The sequence below is a fragment of the Electrophorus electricus genome, chromosome 10, assembly GCF_013358815.1.
Source record: "Electrophorus electricus isolate fEleEle1 chromosome 10, fEleEle1.pri, whole genome shotgun sequence".
In the NCBI taxonomy this organism is placed as follows: domain Eukaryota; kingdom Metazoa; phylum Chordata; class Actinopteri; order Gymnotiformes; family Gymnotidae; genus Electrophorus; species Electrophorus electricus.
In genome coordinates, this window is record NC_049544.1 from 23312302 (window position 1) to 23328668 (window position 16367).

Consider the following 16367-nt stretch of genomic DNA (forward strand, 5'->3'; position numbering starts at 1 on the left):
ACCAAACTACTAAAGAAGAAAGAGTGAAAGAAGAAACAGAAACAACTGGTGATTTTTGTAAGCACCTCATTTGAAACCTTGTTATCACCACCAGTGGGGACTCCAGCTGTGTGGAGATGTTGTGGAGCTTTATTTCCAAATACCACTCATATCTTCAGTGGTGATTCAGGGTCAGAAAAGCCCTCACGTTCAAATTATATCATGCAGAAATAAGAGTAGTATCCCTGGTGTGTGTGTGTGTCTGTGACTGTAGTTTACTCATTCTTTGTTTTCTCTATTGTTCTTTGCGTTTCGTGACCGTAAAGCTGGTTCTTCTAAACACACTGAATCATATAACTCAATACTGTGAGTCACGGTGACAAAACAACTGTTGGGTTTAACGAGGCTTGGAGCTAAGATTTAGCCAGCTCATCATTTACAGAACTACAACTCTCTCTGTGTGTGTGTGTGTGTGTGTGTGTGTGTGTGTATATAAAACAAGCTGTTAGCCCGGCTAAAGCAAGGCCACGTGTGATTGGCTGAGCGCAGTCACATGGGCGGGGAGTCTGATTGTGAGCTCAGTGGTGGGCGTCTCACATGGAATAAGTTCCCAGCAGCTGAGGGGCGCTCGCCGGGAGAGGCCAGAATGGACATGGCTAACCTTTTCAAGCATTTCTTCCGTGAGTTTCCCCCCTCTACACTTTCCGCTTTGTTTCATTCGCTTCTCACACGAGATCTCGTCCTTGTGCGAATATTTCACCAGAGGAGTTGTAGGTTGTCGGGAGGGATTAGCAGGTTCTGTAAGGCTTTTCTGCCACTCTCAGTTGGGTGGGAACATGTCAGTGTGCGTGCGTGCGTTTTCCCGTCTCCGTCTCCGTCTCCGCTGTGTTTTTGGTTTATTTTTTAACGCTCTAGTTAGAGCGGCTTTATGCGAGCTGTGCCGAAGTGTGAGGACTAAGTGAGTCCGTTTCGAGCCGGGTTAGACCAGCCTTGTTAGCTGTGGGTGGAAGGAAAAGTTTCTTCGCAGCTTTTTGGAGTCGTGTGTGTGTGTGTGTGTGTGTGTGCGCGTGCGTGCGCGTGCGCTAGAGGCAGAGAGACTGCGTGTCTGGCAGGGCAGGGCTGAGCTAAGCTCCCGTGGAAAGCCTGTAATTGCTTCGCTCTCACTCACCCGCCGTAATCAGCTCGTGTGTGAAGAGAGCCCAGCCCTACTCTTCCTCACCGACGCGAGCATCTCCGCTTACTCCCTCTGTTCCGGACACGGCGCTCGAAACTAAAGTTCAAACACACCGACCAAACGTTACGGACCGCGGCTGTGCACCGTGTGCATCTTTGGTAGCAGCAGGCTGAAGGTGCAGCCGCACGTGAGGCGGGGGGCTCGTGGAGGCCGAACACTGCGTGCATTGTGTACGGCTGCTGCACCCGCGTCTCCACCGGGAGAGCTCACGGCGGAGCGCGATAATCGAGTTGTTTCCGCGCTCGAGTCGGCCCACGCGGTCTCGCTCATGCGCGCTTTTAAAGAGCTCGCGGCCTTTCACTTGGATTCACTGTCAACATTGTTATTGCATGGTTTCTGTGTTAGCTGATTTGTTTTTCAACACCATTATTTGTATGTTAACGTATGAAAATATTATTATTATTAGTAAACTGTTGTATATATGAGTATTATTATTATTATTATTTGTTTTCCTTACACAGGAATCATGTTTAATGTTAAGAAATGTACTTGCTTGGTGATAACAGTGTTGGTGAACTGTATGTATGAGGTCATTATTCTTATTGGTGAATTGGAACCTCCAAAGCAGTTTGATGTGGACCTGAAGAGACAGTGACACGCTCTTCTCTCTTCCTGTCCTCTGGCCTCTGCTCAGAGAGGAAGTTGTCTAATTTGAGTCAGATTTCTCCCCAGTTCCTTTGAGCTAGCAAGAGAGGAAGTGAGGAAACTGGGACTATTGATTCACAAATGTCTGAGCGTCAGTCAGTCTATCCGTTTGTCCATACGTCTCTCTCCACTTCCCGCACCACACCTCCCTCTCTCTCTCTTTTTTCTTCCTTTTTCTCCCTCTCTCTCTCTCTCTCAAAGAAGGCGCCACAAGATCTGCCAGGATTACTGTGAGCAGTGACACACACAGACACTGAGAAATAGGGGGGTTTCCCCCTTCTTTCAGATGTATCCAAGTGTTATATTTACAGTTTCCTCTCTCTCTCTCTCCCCCGCTCCCCTGCCTCACTCTCACTTCCTCCCTCCCTATCCCTCCCTCTCGGTTGTTGGCTCTCTTCCTCTTTTTTTGAGATCTTCAGCTGAGCCCCGTTAGCCAGACGATTGTGTAAGAGGCAGAGATGGCTGTTGCTCTGAGGCGACTCCAGCTTCTGTGCAAGTGTCATGGACGTGGAGAGCCCCTCCAGTGGGCTCGGGGTAAAGGAGGCGACGACCTTGCCCTGCTCTTACGGTTACGAACGCCGACCGTGGATCAGTCTCCAGCTTTCCTCGTGCTTATCCGATACCGGCAGAACACGAGCCGACGTGCTATGCTGCTCTCTGGCCTCGTCTTTCGGCCCCTTGATGACCCCGAAAGACTCATGTTGTAGGAGACGTGGGCCGCGCGCCGGCGAGAGCCTGCCCACCCCGTCCGAGGACCCCTTCCCTAGGCCTGAGGGGGAGCGAATGCCGGTAGGGTTCGGCGAGTAAATGCAGACAGTTTTGTCAGTTCATCGGTCACTTGAGGGAACCAAACTGAGCAGCACTGCCTGGCTTCCGGTGGTTGCACTGTAAGTCTGCTCATGTCTCGCAGGACTGTGGTTGAAAGGCTGCATTTCTGCATGTTCTCAGCCTGCCACAAGCACTGGGGCACTTTTCACACTGCTTCTCCGAAACTCTGTGTTAGCGTATTATTTGGTTGGTTTTTCCTCCCACTGCTCCACCCAAACTCCAGGGCTCCGCATGGCCAGCTCTGCTCACGCGCCTGCTGGTGGCATCATTCTTCCCTCTACAATTCTGTATGTTACTTATTTCACATCGACGTTTTGCTCAGCCGCAGCGACTGTGGCTCTCCGAGCCCTCCGAGTTCCACCATTGGTACAGTGTGTACATAAAGCCCTGGCCGTGTAGGAGCAGACCCCTTTGGTACCCCTCTGTGGGGGACAGAGGAGGCAAGCGGTCAGCCATGTTTCGTTAGGAGGAAAGGCCCTGACATGGAGGGGAAGTTCCCGCAGCGTGGTGCAGGACTCCGAATGTCGTGACTGAACAGAAAGATGGCGAGGAACGTTCGCAAGCCCAGTCCTGCAGTGGGACGGACTTCCACGACTGTCCTCTGTTCAGGAATGTGAAGGGGACTGGCTCCGATGGCCAGTGGACCCCACGCAACACCTCCGTTTTCTTCTCTTCTCCATCCTCAGAGCTTCTGTCCTTAGTAGAGGGGGGTGGTGTTATGGACTGGTGAGTTACTGGTCTGGTGTAGGTGGAGCTCCTTACTCAAGCACCTGGAGGCATGTCGGTGACTAAGGCAGGATCCATATGGGAAGGTAGCCAATCCCATGTCATGAAGTCAACGCTGCACTCATATCAGGCACATAAAAATCCAGCTTTTGACTTTGTTGCTGGTTGCCATGGAGAGATGGGTGTTTGATATTAAATTATTACAATATAATAACGTTTCTTTGAGACATAAAGGTAGTGCATTTTTATAGCACCTTTTTAAAAAAACGTTTAGAAAGTGCTTTACGTTATAAAGACAAAAACAACAAAAAAAATCAGGCAAACAGGAGAATAATGTTTATACAAACATGCATTATTGATTAATGCATTATGGTAAACTATAAAAGACAAAGTAATAGAACAGAGGATGTTAAAGTGGTAGTTGTCGGAAACTGGGATCCCGCACGAGGTAGCGGCTCCCGTCAGATGGAAGGGTAGGTGCTCCGTAAGACTGCGCCCTGATGGGAAGGGGGTGAAGAGTGTGTTCAATTTCCCCCTCCAGTCTTGCACCAAGTGGACATTCCTTCACAGTAATGCCACTCTCGCTCCTGCCAAGCCCGCCGTTGTGGCAGCGTGGGGATCCTGTGCGACGCTGCCCCTGTAATCCAGCGAGTCACGCCTCTTGGCCTGGAGCTCGTAAGATGATGGAACGCTGAGTCACCAGAGAACCTCCCCTGCATATGTTCATATGCTCTTCCTCCATTCTGCCTCTCTCTCTCTCTCTCTCTCTCTCTCTCTCTCTCTCTCTCTCTCTCTCTCTCTGTGTGCACTCTGTCTTTCCAAACAAAAGCATGACCCTGGGTGTGGTGAGCATTCCAGTGACATGCTTTGTGAGAGAGATTCCTAGTGAAATTCACAATGTGGCAGTAATAAAATTAGATGCATCTGGCTCTGATTGGAGGGTGGGACAGCAACAACAATTAGTAACACTTTTTAGAGGTGGTTGTTTACACTTTGGCCTGCATAGAGGTGGCTGTTTACACTAAATATCATTCTATGCTTATGATGGAGAAGCTGTGTGTGTGTGTGTGTGTGTTTGTGCGTGTTTGTGCACATCTTTCTCTCTCTATCTGGGCGGTGGGAGTGTCATTGCCTTGTCTGTGTGCTCAACTGATGCAAAAATATTATATGAATGCCTTCACACAGACTTCATTCACCTGCAGAGCCAGCGTGTGTACTGATTGTGTAATGAGCACAGGCTAGCTCTAGATCAGGCCCAGTGTGTATGTAACTCAGCCAGGAGCACAGGCGTGTGTGTTTGAACAAGTCCCTCCTCCACTCACATCCTGCCTGCCCAAGCTTGTAACCAACCACAATAGCTTTCGTTTTCAGAGGTGAATCCCACAAGAATGGCATAAGTGCACAGGGAGTGACGTCCACCCCCTGCTCCTGAACCCCGGCGTGTCCACACAGACATAGACGCTTCTGAACCCGGGCGTGTCCACACCAACGCAGATTTTCCTGGACCGTGCGGTGTGTTGCGCGTTGACAGGAGTGATGTTTTGGCAGTGGGAGCGTGTTGATTCTGAAGCGTTTGGTTGGTTTTACTGTACCTGTGCAGGACTGTGAACTGGGTGAACGGGAGATGCTACATGGCTCCTGACGTGGTGGGGATCGTTACATGGACAGAGGACTCTGACTGGGTTAAAGCCCAGCTCTCACTGGCCATGACGTCATGCTAAGTTACCACAGAGGCTTTCACCCACAGTTAGTCATCTTAGCCTTGTCAATACAGCCCCTGCCGTGCTTGCGGATGATTCCTGTCCTTTTGGTCAGAAGCACATGCTTATTTGCTAATTGTGGGATATGCATTGAAGGTTCATTAAGATGTAAGAACGCGAAAAGAATGCAAGTATATACCACTGAGGAGTACTAAACAGCGTGCTGATGCACCACTCGGGAGTATTGAAGTGTGCAGATCAGTCATGTATGAAGGTTGCCGTGACTGTGGTCTCCCCACTCCTGCCGCAGTCCGGTACCTGCACGTGCAGCGTGCGCCAGGCTTCAGAGTGCAGTGCTTTACTGCGGCTTCTAAAGCCGTCTAGAAACTAGTAGAATGCAGTGATTGTACTACATGATATTTGTGTTCCTTAATATGTAAAATAATTCTTTTGGCATTAAGTTTGGCAAGGAGTGTGTTGCTCTTAATGCAGGTCTTTGACCAAGCTGCACAGACACAAGATCCATGTACGTTAAAACCAGAGCGAACTCCCTCACCAGCCCCATGGCTAGCCTGCAGTTTGCCCACTGGATGGAAAATGATGAACAGATTAGTAGTGAGATTTGAAATACTAGTAAATTGCATTTAAGTTGGAGCAGTTCCTGCCCGGGCCTTTAAGGGGCCGTGTGGGACAGCATCTGGGTTCCTCAGTGGTTCTTACACACACATGAATACACTCTGATGTCACGAACGCTAACGTCCAGGCTTCAGCTCGGAATGGCGGCTTGCGACTAACAAGTTCATCTTGGTGTGTGTCCACAGGGATCGGGAAGGTGAAGCGGAAAACCGGAATGCGGGAGACGGCGTCGAGCCCGGATGCGGACTTCTATGCGGACAACGGCGAGCGCCTGTATGACCTGAACTTGCCGGCGCTCGTGAAGTTCAACTACACGGCTGAGCGGGAGGACGAGCTGTCCCTGGTCAAGGGCACCCGGGTTATCGTCATGGAGAAGTGCAGCGACGGCTGGTGGCGGGGCAGCTTCGGCGGCCGCTCCGGGTGGTTCCCCTCCAACTACGTGACGGAGGATGGCGGCGTCGGCGGGGACGCGGCGGGCCTGCCCGAGAAGCTGGCGGCGGTGGTGCAGGGCGCGAACGGTGGGCGGGTGCTCCACGCAGTGCAGGCCCTCTACCCCTTCAGCTCGGCCAACGACGAGGAGCTGAACTTCGACAAGGGCGAGGTGATGGACGTGCTAGAGAAGCCGGACAACGACCCCGAGTGGTGGAAGTGCCGCAAAGCGGATGGGCAGGTCGGCCTGGTGCCCAAGAACTACGTGGCCGTGCTGCAGGAGGCGCAGAGCCCCGTGGGTGGGGCGGGCCCGCCAACGCCCGACTGCGACTACATAGAGCCCTCAGCCAGTGGGCGCTTTGCTGGGAAGGAGTGGTACTACGGCAAGGTGACCCGGCACCAGGCGGAAGTGGCCCTCAACCAGAGAGGCACCGAGGGAGACTTCCTCATCAGAGATAGCGAGTCCTCGGTGAGTAACATCTGGACAGCTTTTGGGGAGTGTTGAGAGAAAACAGAGTATTGTATTGTATCAGTATTGTTGTTCTAGCCCAAGCTGCTCCTGGACCAGGGGTATGCACATCCCCCATCCCCACCCAATACTGCAATATTGGTATTGTGCACATTTACATTTATGGTATTTAGCGGACACTCTTATCCAACTCGACTTGCGTTCATGACTGAACACAACTTGAGCAATTGAGGATTAAGGGTCTTGCTCAAGGGCCAAAAAGGCGCAACTTGGTGGTGGGGTTTGAACTGGCAAGCTTCTGTTTACTAGTCAAGTACCTTCACCACTGAGCTACCACTTCCACACTGTATGGACTAATGTACTGTGTATAAGGCTGTAACTACAGATCACTTAAAAGAGAACATTAACTACATAAGATGAGAGAAAGATGAAGGAAGCGGTTGTCTGGGGTCCACTGGTTGGCCATAACCTCTCCATGCCATTGTCTCCCTTTGCAGCCTAACGACTTCTCCATATCCCTCAAGGCCCAGACCAAAAACAAGCATTTCAAGGTTCAGATGAAGGACGACCTGTACTGCATCGGACAGCGCAAGTTCAGCTCCATGGAGGAGCTGGTGGAGCACTACAAAAAGGCGCCCATCTTCACTGGCGAGCAGGGCGACAAACTTTACCTGGTCAAGGCACTCCCCGCCTCCTGATCCAGACCACTGCCCTGCCCGTAGTGCCACAACTGCTCCAGGACTGAGAGATGGGGTGGGGAGGGGGGTAAAAAATAGCATTCCGACACCGGAGAGAAAGGGAAGGGGAGGGTCGGGGTGGGGAAACGAAGTATGGACTCCCATTTTCATGCTCGGAGATGTTCGGACACTTCCACGTATCAAAGCTATGATTCTGTTTAGGGCATAGGTGATGTACTTCATGTCGATATGTATTAGTTATAACTAGGCTTTCTTCTGTCGATACACATATATTCATTTCTTTTGGTAACCGTGTCCTTTTAATTTCAAGATGGCGAAACTGCATCGCACATTTCCAGAGTTTCATGCAGTCTCTCGTCACAGGGAGCTGAGCTAACCTTTTCTAACTCGATCACAGTGGGTGACCAAAGCTTATTTATTAGCAAGGGTGTAGTGAACGTCACTCCGAGCCCCGGCCGCCTGTATGAATCTGACCCGAGGCCGAGCGGTTGTTTTGATATTTGCAAACAGCTTATCACGATGAAGAGGCTGCATCGACACGGAATGCCAGGCGCGTTGCTGAGGGAACCGTTCTGTATTCAAAAGGTCTATTCTTTCAGCAGTGATGACTGCTTCCTTATCAGTCTAGACGGGTTAAAGTCCTGTGTGCCGAGAGCCATCAGACACTGACTGATGTTAATAGAAACTCAAACCTTTTCTCGTGTCCAGCAGTGAGACCGAACTGGGATCAGCCACATGGTCTCACTGTAACATTTGCTTGTGACATTTGCATGTGCTCGTTTCCCTGTACTGGTTGGTGCACAGCCAGCCATGCGGACACAGGTCCTGACTGGGTGGGGTATCAGATACTCTGCTGGACTCAGAAGTCCTTCAGCAGTAATCCACCTTTGTGTGTGGCGTGGGCCGTGTGGGAGTATTGCGGTTTGCGGTCAAGCTGGCATGAAGGATGTCTGTGGGTCACACGAGTAGCAGCGAGGATGCCGGGTGTCCGCCGGAGTTACTCGGCCCTCGTGTGACGGACAGCTGCATGTGGTCAGGGATCATGTGGAAGCTGACTGGAAGGAGATGTTTTGTGCTGGAACTCAGCTCAGCTAGGTGGGCACACGGGCACAGGTGAAACTTTTTTCTTTTGGCTAAAAACGGAAAACATTTACATGGGGGGAGGTATCAGGAGGCAGTGGGATGCCTCCTGCAGGGGGTGCTATTGGACAGGGACCAGGATGCTGAGGGTTGGACATTAGCCTTCACTGATGACTTCCCCAGCTGGGGGCTAAACTGGGGCGAGAGAGCGTGGTGGGGTTTTTCAAGGGGGTGTATGGAAAAACGCGCACACACAGCTAAGCAGAGTAGTGAGTCACGGGTGACTGTGAAGGTTTACAGTGAAATCCAATCTGCAATATCTTTCAAGAGCGAAAAACAGGCACGGCGCTGTGGACGGAGAAGCGTGTGGACAACACCCTGGCCGGTCCTGGAGTCCCTGGAGTGTGTTCAAAGCAGATGGCCTGCTCCTTAAAACACGATAAAGGAGCAGGAAGAAGGCAGCACGCGGTCGATGCTACCCAAACCAAAGGTTTTACGTTCGGCGTGGCGCACAGCGTCTCTCCCGCCCGGCCTTGCCTTCTCTATTTGAGTACTGCTTTGCATTTGCGTAAATCCGACGTCGTGCGGCGGGGTAACGGCAGCCTGCGCACTTCAGACGTTCAGCGCGACCTGCGTGCTGTGCCTTGTGTTGATGTGCCGCTGTGATATGCTTATGTACAGCTCACCCCTGGTTCGTTCTTTCTTTGTCTAGCGAGAAGCGACCTTAACCGTGCAGCTGTGTGCCCTCAGCGTGGTGGGCTGTTACTCTGTAGGTTCATGTCTGCACTTTTTTGTTTTGAGCAGGCTGACTGTACAGTACATCATTTAGATAATTCAAGGTTTACATTTATAATGGGGATGATTAATCAGTTCCGTGCTCTAACGGGCAGGTGTCATTTGTGTGACTGAGCTGTATTGTGATTTACATTTAGCAGACGTTATTGAGACCTTGCCAGTTTTTTTTTCTTAAATGTCTTTGGCAACAGGAGCAAAAAAGGACATGTAATGGTGTAATATTTACTAGATTTGATTCTTGAATAGTCTCTACTGGACACATGAACTCTCACCTGGCCTCTAAAATGGTCACGTATAGAGTGACTGCAGCCTTGTAGGTGATTGTGTGGCCGATTCATTGAGGAAATTAAGATGTAGTCACTGTCTGTCTCTCTCTCGCTCTCTCCTTTCCTGGTGTGCTTAGTTTTGCTCTTCCCTTTAAATGTGGCCAGGTTCCCTGTTGATCCATCCCTGTTGTTATGGGAACCAGCAGCAGGTATAAAGGTGACCTGTTATGCCACCACCGACCCAGACATTTCCTTTTACCCAACCGTGCTGTCGTCACACACCACATGGTAATACTGCTCATCTAGGGAAAGATTTTTGGTTGCCATACTTGTGCAGGCTTTCCTAACCCTGCTCCCAGAGTTCACGGTGGGATACACGAAGACCAGGTGTGGGAAGCCCTGTCCTGCTGACTAGGGGGTTTCCTCCTGTCCGTGCAGGCCTAGAACAGCCCTCGTATTTCGCGACTCGATGACCGTGTGCCCAGGTGTCTGAGTAAGAAGGCGTGTCTAGAAACGGGTCTCCCGGGAACTGCGTCCATCAGGGTGGAAAAGCCAAACGTTCCCTGGATCGGCAGTATTACTGTAAAGAGTCACTAACAAAAGAACCCTGTGAATTTTGATGGCTCACGTGGGAATGACTTGCCTTCATGTATTTTCTAACCTTAAGCATGTCACAGATTAATTATTACTTACCATGAGCCTGTGGGGAGGGGCAACCTGTACTTGCTTTGTCAAACAGAGGAAAAAAAGAGACAGAGCTCTGGGCCAGACGATGCTGTGAAAATGACTGTACATATGCTCACTATCTACGTGGAACTAAGAGTCCTTTTCCTATCTAACAGAACTTTATTAGACTGTTCAAAGGAAGTAATAAAGTGTGTAAACCAGTGCTGCTCTCTGTCTCGTACACGGAGAAACTACAGGGTGAGAGAAATAACGAGCACGGGTGTCCCCGTCGTCGCTAAAACCAGACGCAAAACGTTTATCCTGACTCAATCTCGCTTTCTAAATGTAAATGTAGGATATATCAGGCTCTTCTACAATCAGCATTCCTCTGTACATTTTGAGTGATTTACTATAATATAAAAAACAAGTCTGAGCTCAGCACAGCTTCACCACAGGCTTTCTAGACCTGTTTCATTATTTTAAGAATGTTTTTGAATCCATCATTTTCAAATTATTAAACATTAACAAAATTATCATAATTTAGTATACACAGACATGATCTAGAGATTTTTCCACACCTATTGTGATGTTAAAGTAGACCGGGCAGTGATCTTCACCTGGTGGAGTATATACTCATACAGAGGACTGTTACTCACACTATTTCAAACACTTGTGTTCTAATGATCTTTTCATATAAACCAAAACCTGGATGCTTTCTGCAGCCTTACAGAGGACACTGTCTTCCTTAAGGAGGGGGTGGGGGGTTGTAGAATATTTATAATTAACACCCAACAGGCATGACGGATATTGAAGGCTGAGGCACCGAGGTGGCAGTCTGTCACTAGTTAATCTCTGTGTTTGTCTCAGCTGGTGACTGCTTCATTTTTTTATCTTGAGTAATCATCTTATTAAAAAAATGTAAACATCCAGCTAACTGCATATTTGAAAATCTCCGCAGAATACTATTGTGGCCAACTGGTAAGAATCCAGTGGAGAACTCGATCAACTGGATGATCTTAGACAAGATATTAAATATATTAAATATTTATTCCAAGTAACATTTTGTGCCTGCAGTGGCCCAGATCGGAGGACTAGGGCTGCTCTTAGTGGCCCAAGTCTGCCCTCTATAGGACGGGAAGATGAGTGCAAGTGAAGACGAGACGAACTTCCCAGGTACGCAGCATTTAAAAAAGTGAACTCAATATTTTCACAAACTACTTTTATTGAGAAAAAGTTCAAATCTTAAGAATTTGAGGAGTTGCATTATTTTCATCCCAAATATAAGTGAGGAGGCTCCTTCCAAGCAAGCAATAAAATAAAAGCACACGTCAAAAATAACAAGAATTTATAAAAGGATCTACACCAAAAGCAATATGGAGGTCATTTTGATCCACTTTACAGCCATTTGTTACCCAAATACTAAAACGTGACTGAAAGCTCAGCATGTGACAGGAGAGAAACGCACAGACCAGCCAACACACCTATGCAGACGTTGGATCTCTTACTTGCTGGGAAGACGAGCAATTGGTGGGAAAAGCATTGTGACAGAATCATAACGCGTCAGCTGAAACTTCACCGAGGGTACCCTGAAGGTGTCGGCCTGTCAGTGCAGATGGAAGATTTTTAGGAAAGAAAATGTGAGTAAAACTCATTCAAATGATTTAAAACCCTTTTATTTTGTGCGGTGTTGTGTGTAGTGTTATGTTCATATTGATTCCGAACTTCTGATCTGCAGTGAATGTTATGAGCACGTATAAACAGAGTACAGCTTTTATCAGCCTGATAATTAGGTGTGAAACTCTGACTTTGGGCTTAAACATGATTTTTTTTTTTAAAAAAGAATGTGCAGTCTTGCTGAAGTGATTAGAATAAAGAATGTACAATAAAAAGAAATGATAATTATGATCAATTTAACTAATAACAGAGGTGAGTTTACTAACTGATACTGGCTAAGACTGCGCACGTTCCAGCACACAGTGACTCTGCACTGCACTAGAAGAGGAGACCAGTAGGTGCCATCTGTGGGATGTCATGTTGCGTACAGTAGGAACGTTAAACTGGTCGGCGCGCTAACACTGCAGCACACACCAGACTCTGCTGTGGTTTATTAGTGTCCACTGCCTTTGAAACAGCGTTTATGACGGGGAATTATTTGATGTCAGTGCACCGAACGATGGCAGAAATACGCCAATTATTGCGGCATCTTAAGCACGGAAAGCGAAATTGTGGCGAAGACTGACACGATGAACTGTTCATGCCCCGGTGGGAGGAGGAGGGCGGCTACCTTATCAGAAATATAGCCTATCAGAGAGAGCAGCTGGGAGATGGGTCATGACCTGCATCCGAATCCACCAATGGGGCTCCGTGGGGTTGTAGCGCGTGTATGGCCGCTTGGACGTGAGGGCGTCCGTGATGTCCTCCAGGACGGGTGTGATGTCACGCTGGCCGCTGTTGCAGTAGGAGCGCATCAGAGCCATGTGCTGCTCAAAGTGCGCCTTGCCGTAGTCCTCCTGCACACCAGGGGGCGCTTCCTTCCACAGTTTCTCCGCCGTGGTGGCCACGGTGTCGCGCGTCATGATGCCCGTGGCCACGATGAAGTTCCCCGGCTCGATGACGGACACCTTAACACCCCAGTTCTTCATCTCGTACCGGAGACAATCGGAGAAGGCCTCCACGCCGAACTTGGAGATGCAGTAAGGAGAACGCAAGGCATTCCCCATTCTTCCGTACATGCTGGCTATGTTCACTACACGCCCTGAAACACAGCGGACACAACATGTGCTCCCATAGCCAAAGCAGGGTGCCAACACCCGGGTCACGAAGTACACACTCTCCTACTGATAGATGTACACACGTCGCTATGGATACGAGTATCTAAGACTGTAAATGCCATACACGGTTCGTTATGGGCTGAGATCAGCATCCAGACATCTGAACAGGGATGGCCAATCGTTCAAATGTACAAGCTGCAAAGTGAAGGTGCACTGTAATGGTTGCTCTAGCAGGGGTTTACTTAGATTAGTCTGCAAACCTAAAGGATGACGTCGCTGTCCATGGGCTTAGTTAACATACTCTGACAAACATCCTTCTGCTTCGGAGGAAAAGACTGACAAAGCAAAACCATCACAAAGGGCTAATCTGACACTAATGAAAACATCAGCTCTGAGGCTTCTGTAAAGCCCCAGGGTGGTCTGCAGTCAGCGCCCCTCACCTTCAGCTCTGCGGATGAGAGGGAGGAGGGATTTGGTTACTCGGATGGTGCCCCACAGGTTGACCTCAGACACCTGCTTGTAGGTGTCCATGCTTGTGAACTCCACCTCCCCAAATGTAGACACCCCGGCGTTGTTCACCACAGCCCACAGACCTGCCCGAGGAAGTGACATCAGCGAGGACCAGTCAGCCAGCCGACATGGCTCACACCACATATAGCCTCCACTGCCTCCAGTGGTCCACTCCAGACCTCCACGCTACCTCTATTTACAAGCGATCCCACTACACGGACAACACAGTACCGAGAGCTTGTAACCGTACAGGTTTATATATACACACACACACACACACGTGTGCACAGACGTCCTTCTCCACCAAGAAAAGAAAAACAGCAAACGTAGGATACAAATGTAGCATGCTAAATAAAAACAGGACCTTTTAAAGTGTTAGATAGGAAACAGTCTTCATTTCATTATATTTCTTAATGTGAAGTAGCAGTTAAATGTAGTTATACATTACTGTCGTTATATGACTTCTCAGTTGTTGGTTAAGGCGGTTTTAAATACGTGACACAGTGGCTGTGTGATAGAGGTTTGTTCAATCAATTTTACCTAGTCAAGCTCATGAGCAGAGAGCCGAGAAGGTTTTGGGAATACTATTGAATCTATCCAGGAGGTGACAGAGAGAAAACACCATCTTTGTTTTTCTGGAGTTGATCAGCAATGGTCAACACAGTGGTGAAGGTACTTGACTCATAATTGGAAGGTTGCCAGTTCAAGCCCCACCACTGCCAAGTTACCACTGTTGGGCCCCTGAGCAAGACGCTTAACCCTCAATTGCGCAAGTTGTACATGCAAGTCATTTTGGATAAAAGCAACAGCTAAATGCCATGAATGTAACATCTCAGATTAACACTCCAATGACTAATACTCAGGGAAACACTTTATAGTGTGCTTTTACATAGGCTAGTGCTTAGAGAGAACATGACAGAGAAGAAGAAACGAGTCTTATTGCAATCCAGTCAAGTGCAATGGCTTGTGAAACCAACTGCCAAGTGTCGTCATAGCAACCCCAGTGACCCATAAACCATACTGACACATGCCCATGAATTCAACAGTCAGGAAACCGTATCGCCCATACGAGGCTGCGGACGAGAGCAAGCTCACCTTTCTCCGGGTCGGCCAGGTTAGCCCTGATGAACTCCACCGCTTGGGAGACCTGGTCCTCGCTGCACACGTCCAGCTGCACCACCTTCAGCGTGTCCGAGTGCATGTTCTCCAGCTCCGCTGCCCCCTCACCCACCTGGGGGCACAGGGAAGGGCGTGCGCTCATACTCACCACCGCCGTCCTGCTGCGCGCTCAACCCCACCCCGCACAGGGCAGTAACAGCATGTGTCCAGCTCTGACCCTGGTAATCTGGACCCTCCCCTGTACTGCCAAGAGTCCTCGGTGCTGATTCAGTTCACCAGCTAACTATCATACACTTTAAGTACTTGAATCAAGGTCTTAGGACAGTAAACATAAATAAATAAACCAATACTGAAATATACAGGACTCTGCCTCTGTATGAGAAGTGACTTTAAAAAAAAAAAAAAGAGATCAAGTGACTTCAAGACGACGTTTATTGGGATAATTCACTACCCTATTGGCTATAAAGGTATTTTTTTCAATACCACTTTCCCTGAGAGATCTATAGTGAAAGTTTGTGCCACTGTGTAAAAAGCAGTTAAAAAGCAGTTTTACGAAAGGATTTTGCGTAAGGGTTTGTTAAATCATTTTCACCTACTACCCCACACTTCTTCCCTAAATTCAGACATGCAACGGGAAGACATAACCGTTTAACCCCAGAAAAAACGGATGTGCGACTGCAGGATAACACTTTACCTTGGAGAGACAACCTGCGAACACGGTGAAGCCGAGCCGGTGGAGGTGCTTGGCCAACGCGTGCCCAAACCCTCGGTCACATCCGGTAACGAACACCGCCTTTCCCTCCACCTGCAACGGGACGTGTGGGCGGTGTGACCCCTGAGGAGCCTGCACCACCTCCCATGCATCTGAACACCGGAGAGGTGTTGAGGTTGAAGGGTCGCGGCTTAGACGCCGACCGAAACCGCACGTGAGCAGTCCCGGAGTCATGCGCGGCGGAAAGTACAGGAGAGGTTGTTCTTCTGTTTAAATCTTACAGTGCAATTAAATGAGGACTTTACTGGCTACAAGCAAATCCTACAACTATAGACAACTTTCTTGAACCGTCGCACTGAGGTCTGCGCGGAATTAGAAACACGAATCCCGATCTGATGTGATGTGCATTCACACGCGCGTCTCTGCCGTGTGAATGCAGAGGTAGAGAGGCGCAAACCTACCTTGACAGACCCGCGGGGTAGTCGAGGCATTGCTATATACACGACAAACACTGCATATACCGCCACGATGCACTCAGTCCCGCTCGCTTCGGAGAGGCCGAAGGCTTGGGTGACGAAGTTGAGGGCAACCGGGAGCCCGAAACCCAAAATTAGGGTCAAAAAGCCTGAAAAAGCGACGAGTACTGCCGCTCTAACGACTGGCAGCGAAGCCATCTTGCGAACGCGTTGTCAGATTGCGGAGGCTGGCTTTAACTCTGACCTCACCGGCGCCGTGAATAGGGAAGGCTGCCAGTCCTCGACGAGTAAGCAGAAGTAACACAACTGCGCGATATATTTGTTAACCCGACGGTATCGGATAGCATAACCAGTCGTGCGTTTCATTAAGAAGCTGCACCGGCGCCGCGGACGTCTGAGGTGTCATGGTTGCAAAGCGCAATTATTTACATCTACATTTACACATCTAAATACAAATGAGGAACATTCTCAAACAACAAAAAACAATACAATGATAAAATATCAAAACTACATCTTTTAAGATGTCCACTAAGAGGCACTGTAAGATCAGGGTAGCAGACCGCGCCTAAAGAAGGCGCGAACCCTTCATTATTTGCGCTGTTGTGCTCGTGCTTCCTTTACTTACACT

At 49.1% G+C, this 16367-nt stretch overlaps 2 protein-coding genes across 7 annotated transcripts in view; one reads left to right on the forward strand and one right to left on the reverse strand.

Moving 5' to 3' along the window:
- nck1b (NCK adaptor protein 1b) overlaps nt 1-10374 on the forward strand; it is a 30789-nt gene extending 20415 nt beyond the window's left edge. For 4 of the 5 annotated variants that reach the window (XM_035530723.1, XM_027021911.2, XM_035530724.1 and 1 more), the window contains 2 exons: nt 5934-6646; nt 7144-10374. In XM_035530723.1, the coding sequence (XP_035386616.1) occupies nt 5934-6646; nt 7144-7344 (914 nt within the window). In that variant the 3' untranslated portion in view covers nt 7345-10374. Of the gene's footprint in view, nt 1-540; nt 660-5933; nt 6647-7143 lie in introns of those variants that run through there. The other variant, XM_035530725.1, reaches the window with a different exon arrangement.
- Nucleotides 10375-11353: 979 nt separating this feature from the next.
- bdh1 (3-hydroxybutyrate dehydrogenase, type 1) lies at nt 11354-16110 on the reverse strand. 2 transcript variants are annotated; one of them, XM_027021908.2, is made up of 5 exons: nt 15725-16091; nt 15246-15356; nt 14528-14663; nt 13363-13515; nt 11354-12906 (listed from the first exon to the last, which is right to left on the reverse strand). In XM_027021908.2, the coding sequence occupies exons 1-5, from the start codon at nt 15935-15937 to the stop codon at nt 12440-12442; spliced, it is 1080 nt and encodes a 359-aa protein (XP_026877709.1). In that variant the 5' UTR covers nt 15938-16091; the 3' UTR covers nt 11354-12439. The 2 variants fall into 2 exon arrangements, with proteins under 2 accessions (XP_026877709.1, XP_026877711.1); XM_027021910.2 differs by lacking the exon at nt 13363-13515 and having other exon boundaries at nt 15725-16110.
- Between the last annotated feature and the right edge of the window lie 257 nt (nt 16111-16367).

Coding starts and splice junctions, on each gene's coding strand:
- bdh1 (XM_027021908.2), bottom strand. CDS start 15,937: ATGGCTTCGCTGCCAGTCGTTAGAGCGGCAGTACTCGTCGCTTTTTCA. Junction 13,516..14,527: donor CCTGGCCGACCCGGAGAAAG/GTGAGCTTGCTC, acceptor TTCCTCGGGCAG/GTCTGTGGGCTGTGGTGAAC. Junction 12,907..13,362: donor TCTCATCCGCAGAGCTGAAG/GTGAGGGGCGCT, acceptor GCTGTGTTTCAG/GGCGTGTAGTGAACATAGCC.